The 22,743-nt window shown below is 37.7% G+C and overlaps 3 protein-coding genes across 3 annotated transcripts in view; 1 reads left to right on the top strand and 2 right to left on the bottom strand.

Moving 5' to 3' along the window:
- The first annotated feature begins 5,083 nt into the window (after positions 1–5,083).
- Positions 5,084–7,465, top strand: LOC132121980 (interferon a3-like). The gene is made up of 5 exons (XM_059531758.1): positions 5,084–5,242; positions 6,766–6,843; positions 6,951–7,094; positions 7,184–7,261; positions 7,348–7,465. Exons 1-5 carry the CDS (start codon positions 5,111–5,113, stop codon positions 7,438–7,440), a joined length of 525 nt encoding a protein of 174 aa, XP_059387741.1. The 5' UTR covers positions 5,084–5,110; the 3' UTR covers positions 7,441–7,465.
- A 4,778-nt stretch (positions 7,466–12,243) lies between these two features.
- Positions 12,244–15,708, bottom strand: LOC132121979 (uncharacterized). Its single transcript, XM_059531756.1, has 5 exons — positions 15,219–15,708; positions 14,457–14,744; positions 14,258–14,373; positions 14,099–14,152; positions 12,244–12,694 (listed from the first exon to the last, which is right to left on the bottom strand). Exons 1-5 carry the CDS (start codon positions 15,373–15,375, stop codon positions 12,587–12,589), a joined length of 723 nt encoding a protein of 240 aa, XP_059387739.1. The 5' UTR covers positions 15,376–15,708; the 3' UTR covers positions 12,244–12,586.
- A 5,076-nt stretch (positions 15,709–20,784) lies between these two features.
- Positions 20,785–22,743, bottom strand: part of LOC132121978 (sodium channel protein type 4 subunit alpha A) — a 53,476-nt gene continuing 51,517 nt past the window's right edge. The window contains exon 27 of the mRNA XM_059531755.1: positions 20,785–22,322. Coding sequence (XP_059387738.1) covers positions 21,022–22,322 — 1,301 coding nt within the window. The 3' untranslated portion in view covers positions 20,785–21,021. The remainder of the gene's footprint in view (positions 22,323–22,743) is intronic.

The raw sequence follows: 22,743 nt of genomic DNA, 5'->3' as shown, positions 1-22,743 counted from the left end.
CGTCCCCATACCATCCCATTATCAGGACCTTCAAGAGGTCTTCAGCAAAACTAAGGCCACTCAACTGCCACCTCATCGTCATTGGGATTGCGCCATAGAGCTATTACCCAACGCCATGCCACCCAAGAGTAAGATCTGTTCACTGTCACGTCCGGAAAGTCAAGCCATGGACGCGTATATTGAGGAAGCTCTCAGCTCTGGATTCATCCGTCCATCCACTTCCCCAGCTGCAGCAGGATTCTTCTTCGTGGAGAAAAAGGATGGAGGACTGCGCCCCTGCATCGATTATAGAGGTTTGAACAATGTTACTATCAAGTTCCGTTATCCACTGCCACTAGTACCTGCAGCACTTGAACTACTTAGAGAAGCCAAGATGAATGGAAGACTGCATTTCTGACCACTAGGGGGCACTATGAGTACCAGGTTATGCCGTATGGGCTGGCCAATGCACCTGCGGTATTCCAGTCATTCATGAATGAGATTTTCAAAGGCCTCTTGAACAAATTTGTAGTAGCTTACATTGATGATATCTTGATCTATTCCATGTCTGAAGAGGAACACAAGGGTCATGTCAGAACATTACTTACCAGGCTGTTAGAGAATCAACTCTATGTCAAGGCAGAGAAATGTGAATTCCATGTACAACGAACCTCTTTCCTAGGCTACAACGTCAGCCATCAAGGTGTGGAAGTGGACCAATCCAAGATCAAGGCAGTCACTGAATGGCCACGACCCACGACTGTGAAGGAGCTTCAATGCTTTCTGGGATTTGCAAATTTCTACCAACGTTTCATAAGGAACTACAGCATCACAGCAGCACCTTTGATGTCACTATTGAAAGGTATACCATCCAAGTTGAAATGGACTGATCGAGCTACGCAAACATTCTCTGACCTCAAGAACAGCTTTTCCACTGCACCCATCTTGAAACACCCTGACCCCAACTTGCCATTTGTACTGGAGGTTGATGCCTCCGACTGTGGGATAGGTGCAGTGTTCTCCCAACGCCAAGGACAACCAGGCAAGCTTTTCCCCTTGTTTTTGACCAGGTTCCAATTCGCAGTGACTTACCGCCCTGGCAGTAAAAATAGCAAGGCAGACGCTCTTTCCAGAAGACATGACCATCCATTGACAGATCACCAACCTGAATCTATCCTGCCACCGTCCATCATCATAGCACCAGTCAAGTGGGACATAAAGGATGAGATTCAAAAGGAACAATACAACGAACCCACACCTCCAGGTTGTCCCGCTAATAAATACTATGTTCCTTCCAGGATTCGACCACGAGTCTTACAGTGGGTCCATACTTCCCTGTGCTCCGGGCATCCAGGTATCTCTCGCACACTACACCTCACGCAGAATTCTTTCTGGTGGCCTGTTATGGTCAAAGATGTAGCAAATTACGTCAAGTCATGTCCTGTGTGTGCACAGTCAAAAACCCCCAAAGAACTCCCATCAGGTCTGCTACAACCATTACCCATACCGCAGAGACCTTGGTCACACCTATCCATTGACTTTGTCACCGATCTACCCCCATCTGATGGTTTCACCACAATCCTTGTAATCATTGATCGCTTCTCCAAGGCATGTAGACTCATACCTCTGAAAGGTCTTCCCACAGCTATGGATACAGCTCAAGCGATGTTCCACAACGTCTTCAGGATGTACGGTATCCCCGAAGACATTGTCTCTGACCGAGGAACACAATTCACGTCCCAGGTATGGAGAGCATTTTGCAAACAATTGGATATTAATGTCAGTTTAACTTCAGGTTACCACCCTCAATCGAATGGACAAGTGGAGAGACTGAATCAGGAGATTGGCAGATACCTCAGGTCATACTGTGGACGTGAGCAGCATCGGTGGTCAGAGTTCCTTCCATGGGCAGAATACGCACAAAATTAATTGAGGCATTCATCCACAGGCCTTACACCGTTCCAATGTGTGCTAGGATACCAACCCCCCATGTTCCCGTGGTCTGGAGAACTGTCACTGGTACCTGCAGTCGACGACTGGATTCGTCGTAGCGAGAGGGTGTGGGACAGTGCTCATGTACGTCTGCAACGAGCCATCAGGAGTCAAGAAATCCAAGCTAATCGACGACGTCGTCCACATCCCCCCTACCAACCTGGACAAAGAGTCTGGCTCTCCACTCGAGACCTCAAGTTGCGGCTGCCCAGCAAGAAGCTCAGCCCATGGTACGTAGGCCCATTTAAAATCTTAAGACAATCTTTAATGCGGTCACTTATGAACTGGAGCTGCCCGTTAATTACCGTATCTCTCCCTCCTTCCATGTTTCCCTCCTGAAACCGCTCCACCCGAATACTGACCCCAACGTTGAGAACCGGGAGCCACCTCCACTGCTGGACATTGATGGAACCCCGGCTTATGCGGTAAAGGAGTTGTTGGACTCCAGACGGAGAGGGGGTCAGCTTCAATACTTGGTGGACTGGGAGGGATACGGACCAGAGGAGAGATCATGGGTGGCCGCCCACGACATACTAGATCCTTCATTAACTGAGGAATTTCATCGAGCCAGACCCGATCGTCCAGCACCACGACCACGGGGACGTCCTTGTAGAGCGCCAGGAGGCGCTCGTACGGGGGGGGATTCTGTAACGCCACGCCAGCAGAGGGAGCCCTCGCCCGAGTACTGACTGTGTTCCACTCCCTCTGCTTCACCTGTAACTTCCTGTTTGGTAAACATTTAAGCGTGGCCAGAGCCACAAGTACTTTGCGAAGTATTGCCAGCCTGTCTACCGAGCATTCTTCCCATTGCCATAGTTTGCCTTATTGTGTATGATCTTTGCCTGGTTTCCCTGTTTCTGCCTTTTGGATTTTGCCCACTGTCTTGTTGTTTGGATTGGACTGCCTATCTGTGTACGTACCTCTGCCTTCTATGTTTATGATTATCTGCCTACTGTTTTGGATTTGTCTGCTGTGGATGTTATTAAAAAACTGCACATGGATTCTAACGCCGCCTCCGCGTCATTACAACAACTCTCTGCAGGGCTTTGCAGTGTTGACTGGAGCTGTTCCCATATCACACTGAGAGTCAATACTCTATTGTCAATACGCTATCAAAAGAAATAATAATATTGTTCATATATGTAAAAATGTCTAAGTCATAACTTAATAACATAATTTGATATATATAATTAAATACTTTTTTTTTAATTGTTTAAATATTCAATATTAAACTGTAACTATGCTTCCACTATTCGAGCTCGCTGATTGGTTTAAGAATAAACTGCCAATTTATCTTATATATTTTTACTGCATATGTTACAGAACAACAGCAGTTGTGCCAAGCGGTGCAGCCCAAATTATTTTCCATTTATTGCCAGTTCATTCAATAAAGACAGTTTACAATCTAGCTGAGTACTAAGTTATTAACGCAACAGTAGAGTTTTTTTTTTCAGTGGGCCGTGGAAACATATATGTTTGGTTGTGTGGGCTATCCTTGGAAGGAAGGATGGATGGATGCATCCATCCTTCCTTCCATCCTTCCATCCTTCCTTCCTTCCTTCCTTCCTTCCTTCCTTCCATCCATCCATCCATTCATCCATCCATCCATCCATCCATCCATCCATCCATCCTTCCTTCCTTCCATCCATCCATTCATCCATCCATCCATCCATCCTTCCATCCTTCCATCCTTCCTTCCTTCCTTCCATTTATCCTTCCATCCTTCTATCCATCCATCCATCCATCCATCCTTCCTTCCATCCATCCATCTATCCAGTAGAAGTATAGAAGCCTATTATCTGCGTGTGTTTTCGACTCAAGGAATTACGTCATATCATAATGTATTCCCGGGAAGTAAAATAGGTTCGAGTTTCGATTGCATTGACATTTGTCAAATTTAGTCAGTCGAAATGATTTAATATTTCCATGAAGTATAGACTACACTTCAGATATCTTTGCTTTCATTAGACCTATAGACTGAATCATTAAATTTTTATTCATAGTGTTTCTATTAGGACAATTAAACTATAGACAATTAAATGTAGAAATATTATAGGCTTTTTTACATTTCAGATTAATCTCTTTTGCCATTATGTTTTGACTGTCTTTGGTCATTCATTGTTGTCAAAATAGAATTTTAAATAGTGACACTAAAAAAAAAAAAAACTAATAAGATTTAAAAAAGTAATTCTATGTAAGTGCGTCCGTTGTGGGGTATATTTAGGCTATACCTCTCTTTAAAATATTTGATATTTAAAGCTAAATCATAGCCTAATGACGCAATGGTGGATGTAAACACTCTGCGATTTAACGTTGTTCTTAACAGGAGCATCTTCCTCCATCGTTTAAATAATTGATCTAGCCCACAGTCATAGCAACTCATTTCAGTGACATTTTTGTTATAATCGTAATGTACCCTAATACTTAATAATAATTCAGTGAATAATAGAAATATGAATCGTGTCGTCAATCGCTTTCGATTTCACTTTCTCAGGTATTCCGCAGCGGGAATTTCTTTCCCACAGTCCTCTGTAAGAGTCAAGGTTCACACGCAACCTGTCCTATCTTCTTCTTTAAACCATGAGCCCAACCCCGAATAAACGAACAAACTAACATAACGAATAAATAATAGCCAACCTTACAAATGACCAACATGAATGAATGATCAAAAGACACATTATAGGCCTAGTAGTAAACATTTTAATAACTGCGGGAAAAAATATGCACAAAAAAACTGCCGTGGTTTACGCTAGCTAAGGCAACTTTGTTTGTTAGTCTATGCGGGTCCACACACTCTTTTTCATTTTATTTTTCACTGTTTTACTAGCAATAGGCCGTGTGTGGTGTTCCGTTTATTCTGGTGTAATGTTTTTGTGGTTATTATTTTTGTAGTGCATAAGAATTCCATTCAGTGAGACACTGAGTTCCCACACTGACTCTAGAGCTGCTGCGTGACTGTGGTTCACCTTTCGCTCAGGTGTGCGCTGTTTACAACTGGAAAGTGAAATACCGGCTGTGATTCCCGAGCTGCGCGACGCTCATATAAACGGCGGAGAGAATGGAGGAGACACAGCTAAACACAGCAGCAGCTCATCAGTGCATCAACCTGTGGCATCAGTCTTCTGGAGAACACGACACGATGGACCTTCGTTTGGTGCAGCTCTGTCTTCTTCTGTCCGCGTGCGGCTTCAGCTCTGTGCTGAGCTGCAGATGGATCCAACACAAGTTCCAACAACACCACAGAGCCTCGGTGGATCTGATCAGAAAGCTGGTGAGTTTGACTTTTTCTGTTTTATATATATATATATATATATATATATATATATATATATATATATATATATATATATATATATATATACACACACACATAATGTGTATTATTATTAATTGTGAGAAGTGGTATATTTGAAGATTACAATTTAGATTTTAATGTTTTAACTTTTAATTTTAGTTTCTTTTAAAATTATTAAATAGGAGAGACTACTTATAATATTGGTAAAAAAATTCAAGATGAATATCCACTGGATTAAAGAATCTTCATTATTACTTCATTTAGAAAAATTACCTTAAAATGTATCAAATATGATCCATCAGGCTCTTGAGGGACATTAATGTTTAATCTCTCAGTCATCATTGCATTGCATTGCATTTTGAAACTACAGAGCTTTGATTATGGGACTAAGCATTAAATATCATCTTAGTAGGCTAAGACATATCATGGGAGATACACTCGCCCTTTACAATTCATACAGAAAATACAAATTTACCCTTAAAACTAAATGTGACCCTGGACCACAAAACCAGTCATAAGGCTCAATTTTTCCTAATTGAGATCTAAACATCATCTAAAAGCTGAATAAATAAGCTTTCCATTGATGTATGGTTTGTTAGGATCGGACAATATTTGAACGAGATACAAGTATTTGAAAATCAAAAATTAAGTTTTGATATATTTTTGGTAGGAAATTTACAAAATATCTTCATGGAGCATGATCTTTACGTATACAGTACAGACCAAAAGTTTGGACACAGCTTCTCAGTCAAAGAGTTTTCTTTATTTTCATGACTATGAAAATTGTAGATTCACACTGAAGGCATCAAAACTATGAATTAACACATGTGGAATTATATATGGAATTCTATACATAACAAAAAAGTGTGAAACAACTGAAAATATGTCATATTCTAGGTTCTTCAAAGTAGCCACCTTTTGGTTTGATTACTGCTTTGCACACTCTTGGCATTCTCTTGATGAGCTTCAAGAGGTAGTCACCTGAAATGGTCTTCCAACAGTCTTGAAGGAGTTCCCCGAGAGATGCTTAGCACTTGTTGGCCCTTTTGCCTTCTGTCTGCGGTCCAGCTCACCCCTAAACCATCTCGATTGGGTTCAGGTCCGGTGACTGTGGAGGCAGGTCATCTGGCGCAGCACCACATCACTCTCCTTCTTGGTCAAATAGCCCTTGATGCCTTCAGTGTGACTCTACAATTTTCATGAAATTGTCATGAAAATAAAGAAAACTCTTTGAATGAGAAGGTGTGTCCAGGTGGTCTGTACTGTATATCCTAATGATTTTGGCATATAAGAAAAATCAACAATTTTGACCCAAACAATGTATGTTTTGGCTATTGCTATAAATATTCTCCAGTGACTTAAGACTGCTTTTGTGCTCCAGGATCACATATGCAGTTGTAATAGCTAATCAGAATTCTTTGAAACAAAGTTCCCACCTGAATCTGTTCATTCTGCTCAAAATAATTTCTTCAGTAAATCTGTCTCAAAATATTTCGTAGGGTGAGAAAATCCATAATGACCATGAGGACACCAACCCAATCCCATATGAATTGATCAATAACCACAGAACAGCAGAGGTTAGTAAAAATTACTATTATTATTATTATTTTAAAAAGACACCTTGATACTGTATGTGCTGTTGATTATGAATCTATATTCATATGTCTTTTTTTCTTCTTCTCAGCCTGAGAAACAGATCATGTTCGTCATTCAGGCTCTGGTGGAGATCACTGTCCTCTTTGACGATGCCGTCGTCCCCTGGGATGCTAAAAAACTGGAAGATTTCTTAGATGTTGTGCATGAGGAGATCGATGGACTGCACTCATGTGTGAGTACAGTGTGTGTACGGTATATACTGTATGTTTAATACCAGCAGCATCAAGCCAGAGGAACTGATTGATTTCTCTCTCAATGCAGGGGGCTTACAAAATGAAGAGGAACAAAAAGCTGCATCTGTATTTTGAAAGACTGAGACACATGGCAGAAATGAACACGGTGAGATTTGAATATATAGATGAATCCTCAGGTGTAAATGTGGAAACTCATCTAAAGATGGACTAACTGTTGTTTTACTCTTTCAGGAGGACAGAGATTACAGCTGGGAGATCGTCAGGAAACGGGTCATAAGTTTCATGAACCAGCTGGAGTTCTTCTCCTTCCACACTCATGTTTAATAACTGGACCTCTTGAAGCTTTAAGAAAAAAAAAAAAAAACAGTGTTATTAATCAGTGTTTACTCTCCTTTTTACTCCTTTGTTATTTTATACAGCTGTATGCAGTGTTTATTTATTGTTTTGTTTTTTTATTCCTTGTTTTTTTAGATGTTATTTATATCAAAGATGCTACATTTTAATAAATTATTTAGAAATATTATTTTGTGTAATTTAATATATATTATACATTATGATTTTGCATACTAATATATAAAGATTATATCCCTATTTATTAATTAATGTCTTATTTTTTAGCTGTTACATAAAATGCAAAAATGAAGTGATTACAATAAAAAAAAATATTTTTGTATTTCTGGCATCAAATAAAGAACTTTGAATGTTTTAATACATTTTTGTGAAGTTATTTATGAAATTTAGAAAAGGGTATAAAATCATATATATACACTCACCTAAAGGATTATCAGGAACACCATACTAAAACTGTGTTTGACCCCCTTTCACCTTCAGAACTGCCTCAATTCTACATGGCATTGATTCAACAAGGTGCTGAAAGCATTCTTTAGAAATGTTGGCCCATATTGATAGGAAAGCATCTTGCAGTTGATGGAGATTTGTGGGATGCACATCCAGGGCACGAAGCTCCCGTTCCACCACATCCCAAAGATGCTCGATTGGGTTGAGATCTGGTGACTGTGGGGACCATTTTAGTACAGTGAACTCATTGTCATGTTCAAGAAACCAATTTGAAATGATTCGAGCTTTGTGACATGGTGCATTATCCTGCTGGAAGTAGCCATCAGAGGATGGGTACATGGTGGTCATAAAGGGATGGACATGGTCAGAAACAATGCTCAGGTAGGCCGTGGCATTTAAACGATGCCCAATTGGCTCTAAGGGGCCTAAAGTTTGCCAAGAAAACATCCCCCACACCATTACACCACCACCAGCAGCCTGAACAGTGGTAACAAGGCATGATGGATCCATGTTCTCATTCTGTTTACACCAAATTCTGACTCTACCATCTGAATGTCTCAACAGACATCGAGGCTCATCAGACCAGGCAACATTTTTCCAGTCTTCAACTGTCCAATTTTGGTGAGCTCGTGCAAATTGTAGCCTCTTTTTCCTATTTGTAGTGGAGATGAGTGGTACCCGGAGGGGTCTTCTGCTGTTGTAGCTCATCCGCCTCAAGGTTGTGCGTGTTGTGGCTTCACAAATGCTTTGCTGCATACCTCGGTTGTAACGATGTAACTGTTATTTCAGTCAAAGTTGCTCTTCTATCAGCTTGAATCAGTTGGCCCATTCTCCTCTGACCTCTAGCATCAACAAGGCATTTTCGCCGACAGGACTGCCGCATACTGGATGTTTTTCCCTTTTCACACCACTCTTTGTAAACCCTAGAAATGGTTGTGCATGAAAATCCCAGTAATTGAGCAGATTGTGAAATACTCAGACCGGCCCGTCTGACACCAACAACCATGACATGCTCAAAATTGCTTAAATCACCTTTCTGTCCCATTCTGACATTCAGTTTGGAGTTCAGGAGATTGTCTTGACCAGGACCACACCCCTAAATGCATTGAAGCAACTGCCATGTGATTGGTTAATTAGATAATTGCATTAATGAGAAATTGAACAGGTGTTCCTAATAATCCTTTAGGTAAGTGTATGTTTGGTGTACAGTCGTGGCCAAACGTTTTGAGAATTACATAAATAATAATTTCCCAAAAGTTTGCTGCTAAACTGCTTTTAGATCTTTGTTTCAGTTGTTTCTGTGATGTATTGAAATATAATTACAAGCACTTCATACGTTTCAAAGGCTTTTATCGACAATTACATGACATTTATGCAAAGAGTCAGTATTTGCAGTGTTGGCCCTTCTTTTTCAGGACCTCTGCAATTCGACTGGGCATGCTCTCAATCAACTTCTGGGCCAAATCCTGACTGATAGCAACCCATTCTTTCATAATCACTTCTTGGAGTTTGTCAGAATTAGTGGGTTTTTGTTTGTCCACCCGCCTCTTGAGGATTGACCACAAGTTCTCAATGGGATTAAGATCTGGGGAGTTTCCAGGCCATGGACCCAAAATTTCAACATTCTGGTCCCCGAGCCACTTAGAAAACACTTTTACCTTATTGCATGGTGCTCCATCGTGCTGGAAAATGCATTGTTCTTCACCAAACTGTTGTTGGATTGTTGGAAGAAGTTGCTGTTGGAGGGTGTTTTGGTACCATTCTTTATTCATGGCTGTGTTTTTGGGCAGAACTGTGAGTGAGCCCACTCCCTTGGATGAGAAGCAACCCCACACATGAATGGTGTCAGGATGCTTTACTGTTGGCATGACACAGGACTGATGGTAGCGCTCACCTTTTCTTCTCCGGACAAGCCTTTTTCCAGATGCCCCAAACAATCGGAAAGGGGCTTCATCGGAGAATATGACTTTGCACCAGTCCTCAGCAGTCCATTCACTATACTTTCTGCAGAAGATCAATCTGTCCCTGATGTTTTTTTTGGAGAGAAGTGGCTTCTTTGCTGCCCTTCTTGACACCAGGCCATCTTCCAAAAGTCTTGGCCTCACTGTGCGTGCAGATGTGCTCACACCTGCCTGCTGCCATTCCTGAGCAAGCTCTGCACTGGTGGCACTCCGATCCCGCAGCTGAATCCTCTTTAGGAGACGATCCTGGCGCTTGCTGGACTTTCTTGGACGCCCTGAAGCCTTCTTTACAAGAATTGAACCTCTTTCCTTGAAGTTCTTGATGATCCTATAAATTGTTGATTTAGATGCAATCTTAGTAGCCACAATATCCTTGCCTGTGAAGCCATTTTTATGCAATGCAATGATGGCTGCACGTGTTTCTTTGCAGGTCACCATGGTTAACAATGGAAGAACAATGATTTCAAGCATCACCCTCCTTTTAACATGTCAAGTCTGCCATTCTAACCCAATCAGCCTGACATAATGATCTCCAGCCTTGTGCTCGTCAACATTCTCACCTGAGTTAACAAGACGATTACTGAAATGATCTCAGCAGGTCCTTTAATGACAGTAATGAAATACAGTGGAAAGGGTTTTTTTGGGATTAAGTTAATTTTCATGGCAAAGAAGGACTATGCAATTCATCTGATCACTCTTCATAACATTGTGGATTATATGCAAATTGCTATTATAAAAACTTAAGCGGCAACTTTTCCAATTTCCAATACTTATGTAATTCTCAAAACTTTTGGCCACGATTGAACACTACATGACCTTTCAAATTTGTACTGATTTTAAAGAAAAAGTTGTAAAATTTAAGATGTACTCACCCTCAGTTCATTCCTTGATTGGAACAGATTTGGAGATATGAAGCATTGCATCACTTGCTCACCAGTGGATCCTCTGCAATGAATGGGTGCCGTCAGAATGAGAGTCCAAACAGCTGATAAAAACATCACAATAATCCACAAGTAATCCACACCACTCCAGTCCAGCAATTAAGATCTTATAAAGTGAAAACAAGAAGAAAATAATCTGTCATTAAGGTGTATAGAGGTGTAGTCTGAAGTCATAAACAGCTTAATATATATATATGTATGTATATATATATATATATATATTTTTTTTTCTTACAAACACACAGCTTTTCACAACACAAGATGTTAACTGATGGACAGGAGAGGTGTGGATTACTTGTGGATTATTGTGATGTTTTTATCAACTCTCATTCTGACGGCACCCATTCACTGCAGAGGATCCATTGGTGAGCAAGTCATGCAATGCTACATTTCTGACAGAAATCTGTTCCAAAGAAGAAGCAAATTATCATCTTGGATGGCCTGAGGGTAAGCTACATGATGAAATTCTGTAAAATCAAATCTGGTTTTGACTGGTTTTGGTAAACACCTGGGCAAAGTCAAGTAGACTATTTCAAACATAAAATATTTGTCTGAATGGCCATAAGATGGAGCACTTTCCCTCCCTAAAGCTACTCTTACAGTAGCTTTTTATTAGAAGACTGAACAGTCTTTATCTTTCTGATAGCCTTTCTGTGTTTCAAGATTCTCTACTTTAATAATATTTGTATTATCCTGTCCTTCAACTGAAGTATACTTAATCCATGCATGTAGTCCAAATGTAGTTTGAGACCACTCAGAAAATCTGGGATTTTTTAAAACCTGTTTTAAACACAAAACAAAATTTTATTAAAAAAAGTTAAAAACAAAAATTATGACAAAAAATACAAATACATTTTAGGATTCTGTATTTTACTAATCAAACAGCAAATTTGCAACAGTGACAATGTTAAATCCTTGTACAGATGGTCAGATGTTCTGTGCAGATGCTCTTTCGAAGACTTGTGGCATTAGTGCAAAGAAAATATAGCAAACATTTACCAAAAAAAGCTGCTTTGTGGAAAACACCTGCTATTCACGTGCTTATTTGTACAGATTTGAAGTGAAAGCTCCCTTGAGCTTTAAATAGTTCCTTCCAATAGTATTTTTATAACCAAATAGAGAGCACCTTGTTATGAATGACTAGCAGATCCAGTGCATTCATACAACAGACACTACCACATAATACACAGTACAGGAAAATGGGTAGCACTTTATCTTACAGTCCTGTTCCCCATGTACATACTATGTACTTACTCTAGTAATTACAATAACTATGTAATAACTAGGTACTAACCCTGAACCTACCCCTAAACCTAACCCTACCACATGTAGTTACCTTGTATTACCAGAACTTACTTAGATAAATACACTGTAAGTACACTATAAGTACATGTAAGTACACGTACTGTAAAATAAAGTGCAACCGGAAAATGAATATAAACTCGAATAAAAAGTGTAATACAGACAACAAACAAGCAAAAAAAAAAAAAACACAAGTTGAATGTATTACAATGTCTTTAAATGTTTGTTATTGTTGTATATGTCACATCCTCAAAAAGAAACCTCAAGCCAATAAACATCATAATAATTTCATACTTTCCAAACAAAAAAAGTTTGTTTTATAAGCATTTACTGTATTTGCACACAGCGATGTCAGTCTGCCTACATGTGACTTATCCAGCACAAACTGACAGTGGATTGGATGTCATTGCGAACATTTGTGTCTGGTGTTGATATCTGCAGATCAATTATCTGATGGATGGGTTTTTCTCACTCTTGGTATGGGTACTCAACTTCCCACGATGCATCTGTGACCTGTTGAAAAGCAGAGATGTCCTCATACAGATCGCCACCGCCACACTGCTCAACCGCGAGGCCCTGGACAGCACAGACACAGAGAGCACACAGATGTTTAGTAAAGAAGAGGACGAAAATGACATACTATAAGTCTTGAGAAGCATTAATTCATTTATTATTATAACAAGAATAAACAATTCTTCCATCAGGGAGAAAGGTCAATATTTCAGTAGTAATGAAGCTGAGGTGATAACAAATGTTTTTGAATGAATTGAAGCAGTTTATTTAATAATTCTATAACTCTGTTGTCATAACCTGCTGGACAAACATTGTAACATGCACAAAGAGTCCCTGAAAACACCAATGTACAAAATTATGTGTTTTTTTTTTTTCTTGTGTTTCAGTAAAATATCTTGAAACATTCATAAGATACATTTACTTAAGAGGCAAAATGACATTAGATAGTCTTGTTTTCTAAAATATCTATTAAAATTAAGTGACTTTACACTTAAAACAATACATATCTGCCTGTGGGTGAAAAAAAATAAATACAAATAAAACCTGTTCTTCCTTATTAAATTAGATGTATTCCTCTCACCTCATTAGTAGATTTTTTTTTATTTTTTTTTATGCATAAACTCACTTACTTTGGCTCATTTTAACTTTGAAAACCAAAATAAGTGACTCAATGCATAAACAACAACAAAAAATAAAACTTGTTTTCCCTTTAAATTAAGTTATTTATTTATTTATTATTATTATTATTTAAAAAAATTTACCCCACTGCCAAGTTGTTTTTTTTCTTAACTCAATTGAGATAAAAAAATTATCTGCTAATGGGGTAAAACATAAAATAAACCTTGTTTTCCTCTTTAAATTAAGTGTTTTATTTTTTAATTTATTTTCATATTATTATTATTATTATTATTTTTACCCCACTGGCAGATTGGTTTCCTTTTTTTTTATAAACTTAGATTTTTTTTCCTTTTTTTTAATAAACTTACTTGATTTTGATAATTTTACAGATGTATCAGATTCGACACCAACAAATATCTGCTAATGGGGTAAGAAAAATAAAACTTTTTTTTACCTTTGTATTAAGTTTCTTTTTTGTTTGTTTTTATCCTATTTACTCTAAATTGTAAATTTCAGTACCTAAAAGTGTACTTGTTTAAAAAGGTTCCACCCCAGTGACATCTTTCGTACCTTTTTTTCTGAGAGTGCACTGATGGACTGTTACAGCAATACTCTTGGAATGCCAATCAAATTCAACCAGAATTTGGAGAGGTTAGAAATGTTCCTATTTTTTTTTTAAGTATAAAAAGAAGTATAAATTCATGCATTGTGCATTACAACAGACCATGCGTGTCTTCACTTCCGGAAGTGAATGCAACAATAGCTGCAGAGCTCAGAGCTAAAAACTCAACCAACCGTAAACCAACACAATGACAGTAACAGACTAAGCAAATGAACCAAAACACTCGCCTCATATATGTGATTATCATCAGGCTCTTCGTATACTGCATCTTCTTTTTTCTCCTGAAACACAATGAGAAACAGCTGTTAGATGTCAATAAAAATTGTAGAGGATACTTTACACGGATGAGTGCACAAATCAATCTGTGGAAATGTAGTGGCCCTTACCAGTCTGTAAAAGTAAACCAGAGGAGCGACGATGCACAAAATCAAGAGTAAAGTCTGAAGGAAAATTATAAAATCTGTGACTCTCATTCTCTTCAAGATCTGGGGCTGAGTGTATCCTGGAAAAGAAAAAGAGAGAAAAACACACGTATACAGGCTAGGGAAGAAAGCAAGCGAAAAACATTGATAAATTGACACCTACTGTACACTATTAGCTCAGTTCCTGGTCCAAGCTTGTCGTTCAGTTTGCAAAAGTAAGTGCCGCTGTCCTCGGTCTTCACTTTATAAATGTTAATGGAAGCACTTTCATTATCACTCTTCTCCTTTATCTTTATTCTTTGGCTGCTCTTGAGCTGGATTTTGCTATTCTGGCCTTTGAACCACTCTACATGAGTCGGCAAAGACTGATTTGTCTGAAAACAGTTTATCCACACAGTCCGACCCATCTTAACGGCAATAATTCGTGGCTTCTGGAACACATTTCCTTCAGCTGAAAATATGAGATGGATGGAGAGAAAACATGCGAAACAGAGTCGGTTTAATATTGCAAAATTCATTTTCATGTTACCAGCCGAAGTAAAACCAAGAAACATGCTTTCATTATGAAAGAAGCTAAACAGCAAGGATTATAAAACTGCAAGAACGGTTTATTGCTAAAAAAGGGTATCTGGCAAATGCAAACTTGTTTTGAAGCGATGGGACTTCCTCTTTCACTCACAGATGGAAAGGAAGAACAACACTGAAAACAACTGTATTATGCAAACTGTTATCCTGCAACTTTCAAATGTACAACAAAAATCATATGATGCAATCTCAAACTACTGCTATCCTAGTAAATTCTGACCAGAACCTAAAAAGTGTGCCAAATGTTGCATTTCAGTACAGTAACTTAAGTAAAAGTCAACCACATACAATATATATCATACAATATACAGTTTTTAAGGTCTTAAGCTGTCATATTTACCTGAAAGGTAAATCAGCGCCATGACTAAAGATCCCAGCAGGAAGTAATGCATGATTCTTGATCCTGAAATACACCTCTCCAAGAAAGTGCAGAAGTCAGCGCAGATCACATAGACAGAACAGAAGACAGCTCCACCAGAGTGAAGGGTGCAGGTCATGAAGACGATTCCGTTTCAGAGAAACATGCAAATCAATACACTCATGCATCAAAAATTGAAGGAGCAAGTGAATCATCTTAATGCAAAATATAAAGACTGATATAGACTACTTCACCATGTATGTACATACATGAGTAATGTTCATCGTTTATGCATCACAAAACCAGATTAATATCTTGGCTGAAAATTACCAGTATGTTTTCTGTTTGTAGGCATTTCCTTTAACCCTAAAACAGAATGCAATGTGATGTTTAATTAAAAAAAAAACGGGAAAACCCTTGGGAAGAACGAACATGAAACATTTCTAAATATTAACATGGTCAGCCTACATCAGGCTGCCTGTATTATTACAGACTTTCTTAGAGTGAATCATATGCTCACAAAAAAATAAAAATAAATAAATAAAAATAGCCATTGCAACAAAAAGTTAAATGCAAAATTCCTGTTGCATATATTGCCTTATGCAATAAACAATTACTTAAGCTGCTACACTGAAAATATATATATATATTTTTTACTCATAAATTATCAGTAAATGTAACAAACAACATCACTCAACTAAACATGAAATTTTTGAAGTAAAATAAAATAAGAGTTAGAATGTTTTACTTTAAAACACATGCTATGTCAAGTACTAGTCATTAGAGTATTAGTAGACCGTCTGCTTAATATCTGCTAACACTTATTTTAATGACATTTTACTGACTATAAGTTACTTTGCAAGTACACTCTTTAAAATAAAGGTTCCAAAAGGGGTTTTGCAGCAATGCCACAGAAGTGAAAAAAATGAAAGGTTCCATGGATATTAAATGTTCCTTATGGAACCACAAATGCCAAAGGAGAACCCTTATTTTTTAATAATTGTGCTACATGTCAACTTCCAGTCAGGTGTTTTGAGCGGCCCTCCAGGAGCAATGCTATGTGCACATTAATCTGGATCATTTTAAGAATTATTTTTTATGTTTTCTAAAAGTTGCACATCTGTGTGTGTTCAGGTCGCATTTACGGTCTAAAATGAATCATCACTTTTTGCCACAGGACAGCAAATGTTGCAACAATGTTGGTAGCACCATAAATATGCATTAAAACAATGTTCATCACATGACTAAACATGAATAATGGTTTATTCAGCTATTTTTCTTTGCTGGACAAAATACTGTTTCAGTGTAGATGAAAGGCCAAAACAGAGAGGAAAAAAAAAAGTTTTCAAATTTATTCAGATTAATGTGGACGTAGCCCAAGACTGGACACCCTTGGTTTATTATATTTTATTTATTACTTACTTAAAGTTTTGTTATATCGCAAAATAACAATAAAGTGTCTTTAATTTCAATGCACAAGATGGTGCTTAACATGTGCATCTGCGGTGCAGTTTGTCAAAGTCATTGAGCTGTGTAAGTGATGTAACACTCAGCAGCTGTAACCACACTTACTCACAAAAAACAAATAAAGCCAATCAAGTATTATTAATTTATGTGGTTAAATGAAAGAAAATAGTGTTCTGTCCACTGTAAAAAAATATTTCTTGAAGCTTTAAATAAAACAAATATTAATGGAGTATATTTTATACTTTATTATACTATTTCAAAATGTTCAAGGTTAATTCAATATTACTTGTTTGTTATTTCTTTTGAAATATTGAAATTGTTTGTAAAATGTACTAGCAATTTTTACTGTAGCAACAAATAAATGTCATGAAATTTATTTTTTAATGTCTAATTGTAGACGGCGTGGTATCAAAAGTTTTGCAGTCAATGTAAAATACTGAGAAGCTATCGCTGAGGAAATAACTAAAATTATTTGATAAAAATTATGGAGTGGCTCTCAGTCCTCTGTGTTTTCCTGCTTACGGTGTGAAAAAAACTCCAGCATCCCTGTGACCATAAATACCTGAAGGACAAGCAGTTAGAAAGCAGGATGGATGGAAAACAACAAGTTCTGTGTACTTACCACTGCTATGACATGCAATGAAGCAAGACTGTAATTCACCCGCTCTCTTTGTACTTTAACACTGGTTCAGTGCTGGGAACTCAGTGGCCTAAGGAGACGGCCAGATGACAGTCTGCCAACTCCACACACACACACACACACACACACACACACACACACACACACACACACACACACACACACACACACACACACACACACACACACACATTTTAATGCCCCAGATTCTGATTGACTCAAAAGCTGAGGGAATAACGACTATCACCTAAATAATATCTAGAAACAATACTAGTAAAAGGTTTTGTGCTTGTAAACGTTTCTGAACAGTAAGACCGCTCAACAATATTATTCTTTCTCCCATCTGTGAATGTCCTTGTGAAAGCTAAATTATCCCCATAACACAAATGCCAATGTATAGATCACTGGATTCCAAACTTATTAAGATTGGTTACCTGAGGTGAAGACATCTCCAGCTGGGGGTAAAAATAGAAGGTGTGAAACAAGAACAGATATCTGGGTAGAGGCCACTGTGACACACAGAAAAAGTCATAAGGAGCACAAGTCGAATGGAAAAAACGATAAACACCTCTCGATAAACACCTCTGGGAAAACATATCCACAAACAACACATGATAGCATGCTAAGACTGTAAACTCAATTAAATCCTGCCATGAGATAATGTGTGTTACTGAAGAACTGCAATCTGAGACTGCAATTCAAACCTTTAATGCATGAAAAGACGCTCCTTTATCTTATCAAATTTATTCTAAGGACATTTTAAATTAAATGTTGTCCAGTGATGATACAAAGAAAAGACAGCATCTAACAAAATACGCTTCAATCTGCAAAGTATATATACAGGCAATGAGGCTAGCCAATCCTAAAGCACTGCAATGTCTTTCTCCTTGATAAATGTAAAATTTACATTTTAATGTAAACAATAGAAAATTATTTGCATATTAACAATATCAATATGAAACCAAAATTGCACAAAACTGCCCAGTTTTTGTTGTTGTTGTTTTTTTCTCAACAAAAGTAATTCTCATTTTAACATATAGTAAACTAATGCTTTTTGGCTATAAGAGACCAAATCTAAAAACTATACTAAATATAAAAATCTCAAAGTTCTTTATTTATGAGTTTTAAGAAATAAGACATTTGCAGTCACATTAAGACTTCAGAGGAAATCCATCATTGAATGTCTCTAATACACACAACTTCTAGCTATGACAGGTACTAAAACACTGAATATACTTTGGGGATTATTAACTTGGTAATGTTTTAAAATGGCCAATTTTAAGTTTTCAATTTAATGAAAGGAATTCAAAGGAAGGTGTAAACATCACAAGCATATCTCAGGTAATAAATATGAATTTCAGCTAGATATAAATTAGTTAAGAATCATGTGAGTCATCTACTGGACACTTCAGACTCTTTTTGTAAAGAAGGGAATCAGTTATAAAGCAGTTACAGGTTAGTGCCCTTGCCTGGACAAACATAAATAATATGACGCAACTTTGCAACAGTTATCAGGGGTACTCTAAATTTCACAAATTATTCATCAGTTCATTAAAATGGACATTATGATGCTCAATTCACATCGGGATATTAGTGCTAAATACAGTTAAATGGATGGGGTTATTCTAACTAGGTTTACTTAACTTCTGAAATAACTTAATAAGAACATGAAAACTGCATTTACTTTATAGGTTTGGTAGATTTTCACCATACTAGTTAAATAATAGTATACTAAACAGAGATCTGTGTATCTAAACATCAGAATTATACTGTAAGTAACGTCAGGTTTTATAATTCAGTAGTAATAAAAAAAAAAAAAAAAAAAAAAAAAAAATATATATATATATATATATATATATATATATATAACAAACACTGTAGTACATTTTTTGAATTATTATTGAATTATTAAGTGTCCACCAGAAGCTATTAATTCTGATACAATGCAATAAGTATTTAAAAAGATGATTTAGGACAAGGTAAAAACTATGATAAACCTGTAAATGGGAGCTTTTTGGAAAAAACTGTGCTTTAAACAACCATAAGAAATGTACCATTGTCACCAGATACCGTAGTGAAAGTACATCAGAAGTACTGGGTGTTAGCATGCAGGGGATGAAACAGCTACATTAAAATTGTGATTTCATTTTCACCATGAAAAATTTTCCTCCATATAGGACTTTTCTTTTCTTTTTTATTCTTTTTTTAGCAAAAAAAACTAGTCCCAGGATTTTCACCCGAAAGGAATCAAACAAGTGTACAAAGTTTCTCTGGACACTTAATATTACTAATTATTCTAGAGATGGGAAGTTCGGATCATTTCACTGACTCAGACCTTTGAGGCTCATTCGGCAAAATGAACAAATCTTTTTATTTAAAATTTATCAAAATATAATTAAAATGTTACGTGTTATTCCCTAACACGTCTACTAGTACTTACACAAATGTTGATCACACTACAAACAATACAAAACTTTAATGCTATAAGAAACAGAAAAGATGAATTCATTGTTTTCCTGGGTCTTCAGTCTACGATTAGTTCACCTAACCTCTTATCTGACAAGTCTTCGAGTCTGAGTCATTCCTTCATCAAGTGACAGCCCCAAAAGCTTTTAATTAAGCAGTCTGAGCCAGAAAGAGAATTGATTAGTTCATCTCATGAGTCTTTGGGTTTTTCGAGTCTTCCTTCATCACGTGAAAGTCCCATAAGCTTTGACCATAGACAAATCTTTGTGTATATTCTTGTCTTTATGTTACTCCATTTCTGGTATCAAATTGTAGCTTTTTACTTCTTACAGTTTATAAATGTGTGAATTTCTGTCATGATGCTTATTTTCCATACACTGAATGTTGTAACAAAGGTAATAAAGAGTTGGTTATTATTAAGTCTCTTTCTGACTCAGACTGCATTGGTTATGCTTATGGATCTGTCATGTGATCAAAGAACGACTTGAAAATCCCGATGACTCATGAGCTGAACTAATTGTTTCTCTTTCTGGCCCAGAATGCATTGACTGAAACGGCTGAACTACAAGACTAATTCCACTACAGAACAGAATTTTGCGCATGCGCGACTGAACGAATCACTCCTGGGATGACTTGTTCTTATCGAGTCACATTAAAGATTTGTTCAAAATGAACGAATCGTTCAAGAACGACCCATCACTAAATTATTCCCAAAAGTCTGAATTTTAAATTCATCACTGCAACAGCGGCAAAATTTCTAAGTGGGTGTGGCCACTTTCACTTAAATGGCTGCAAGTCTTGAATGGAATGAGATATTTTCACCAAACATTTGTGTATGGATTCAGTCTGAGGTCATGTGAAAAAAAAAAAAAAAAAAAAAAAAAAAAAAAATATATATATATATATATATATATATATATATATATATATACACACACATATGTACTGTATAAGGGCAAAAGAACATGGCTAAGTTATGGCATATATACTGGGAAATTTTTAATTTGGATCAAACAAAATGAAACCCTAAATGAAACAGGTCTTTACAAAAGTATAAATAATAAAAAAACAGTACTCCCAAGAAATAGCATTCCAATGCTGTCACACTGTAGCAGTCCTGTGTAATCCTTTAAGCCGTCTTGTTTTTGGAGAGTAGTTATTCAGTGCGTGCAGGTGATACTCCATTTTACATCACAAGGATTATCTCACCAGTTATACTACTGACTCTTTTATTGTTGCACTCTCTAAACTGCAGAGGCCATGTGTCATGGGTGCAGACCGGAGGATCGCCTCACTTGTAAGCTCCACTGGAAGTATGAGTTGTCCCTGTGGTTGAGGGTGGGTTATGGATACTCGGTGCTGCATGACCGAGGTGGGTTTGGGCGGCTGTGCATTAGGTGGCATCGGCCTAGCCTGCAGCTCAAGAGCCATGGCAAGTTCTGGATTGATGCCATAAAGGGCATCCATTTTCCTTGCAATTAACCCTTCGGTTTCAGGAGGTTCTTCATCGTTTTGACCCCTGACTTTCCTCTTTGAACGATGCATGAAGCATGCATACCGGATAGCACGTTTGAGCAGATGTCTACGGTATGTTCGTTGAACCGCAATGGCTGCATGCACTTCCTCTTTCCTCCTGAGAGTGGTGGTGATTGGTTCAAAGGAGGCAGATGTGGGATTGTTCATTGTGAATTTGGCTTCAATGCTCTCCTTCATGGCAGCCATCTCAATCGTGTCACCAAGAACCTCACGGGTAACTGCCAAAAGAATATCCAGACAGTGGATTTTGTCACCGGTTGCAATGGGTAGATCCATGGTGATTAGTTTAAGGCGGTTGGGTTTGGCAATTCGTAAAGGCTCCTGCAAGGCATCGACGAAGTCAAACAAGCGGTTGTACTCAATAAACAGTGTTCCATCAATGTCAAACTTTTCCCACGTCTCGTCAAACATCGTAAAGTCATCCTCACAGAGCGGGTCTCCACTTTCCTCTTGAGCAACGTTGAAGTTCTCAAGAATGATAGCAATGTACATGTTCACGACCACCAGGAATGACATGATGATGTAACTGCAGAAAAACATGATTCCCATGCCAGGATTCCCGCAGTTACCCCGAACGTCTGTACCAGGGTTCTCTATGTCAGGGTCACAGTCTGGAGGGCCGCTGTTCAGAATAGGCAGCAGAAGCCCATCCCAGCCTGCTGAGGTTGTGATCTCAAACAGGCAGATGATGCTGCCGCCAAATGTTTCAAAGTTGAAGATATCGTCGATGCCTGCCTGCTTTTTTACATAGGCAAAGTTAGACATGCCAAAGATGGAAAAGATGAACATAATGAGGAACAGAAGCAGTCCAATGTTGAAGAGTGCAGGAAGTGACATCATCAAGGCAAATAAAAGAGTCCTAATGCCTTTTGCCCCTCTGATGAGACGTAGCACACGGCCGATTCTGGCGAGCCGGATGACACGGAACAAGGTGGGAGACACAAAGTACTTCTCAATGATATCTGATAACATTAGACCTTGGGAAAAAATAAATATGGGTTATTATAAACTATAAACTTTAGTGTTGTTACAGTATAGTAGTAAAGTATACACTGGGCCGCACTTACTTAACTCTTAGTATCTAGTTTATTCAAATCAGTAAAATACACCATAACAAGCTATAATGGCATGTTGTTTCACAACTAAAGGCTCATTGGAAAAACTTGGCAGAACTCCAACAGGTTCCATTTGAAATGAACATTAGAAGCAAAATGTCACCAACAATTTTTATTACACAAATTGGGATTACAGGGGCAGATTATGGATTAATAAAGATTTATTTTTGTGTGGCTCCTTGCACAATACTATGTCATGATCCAAAAACTCTTTTACCACAGTGATTAATTTGTAATTGAAACATTTTGTCTGCTGCATCACATAACCAGCTCCATATCAATG

This window comes from Carassius carassius, chromosome 40, assembly GCF_963082965.1.
Source record: "Carassius carassius chromosome 40, fCarCar2.1, whole genome shotgun sequence".
Lineage (NCBI taxonomy): Eukaryota > Metazoa > Chordata > Actinopteri > Cypriniformes > Cyprinidae > Carassius > Carassius carassius.
The sequence above is the reverse complement of the archived record's forward strand: the minus strand, read 5'-3'. Positions and strand labels throughout refer to the sequence as shown.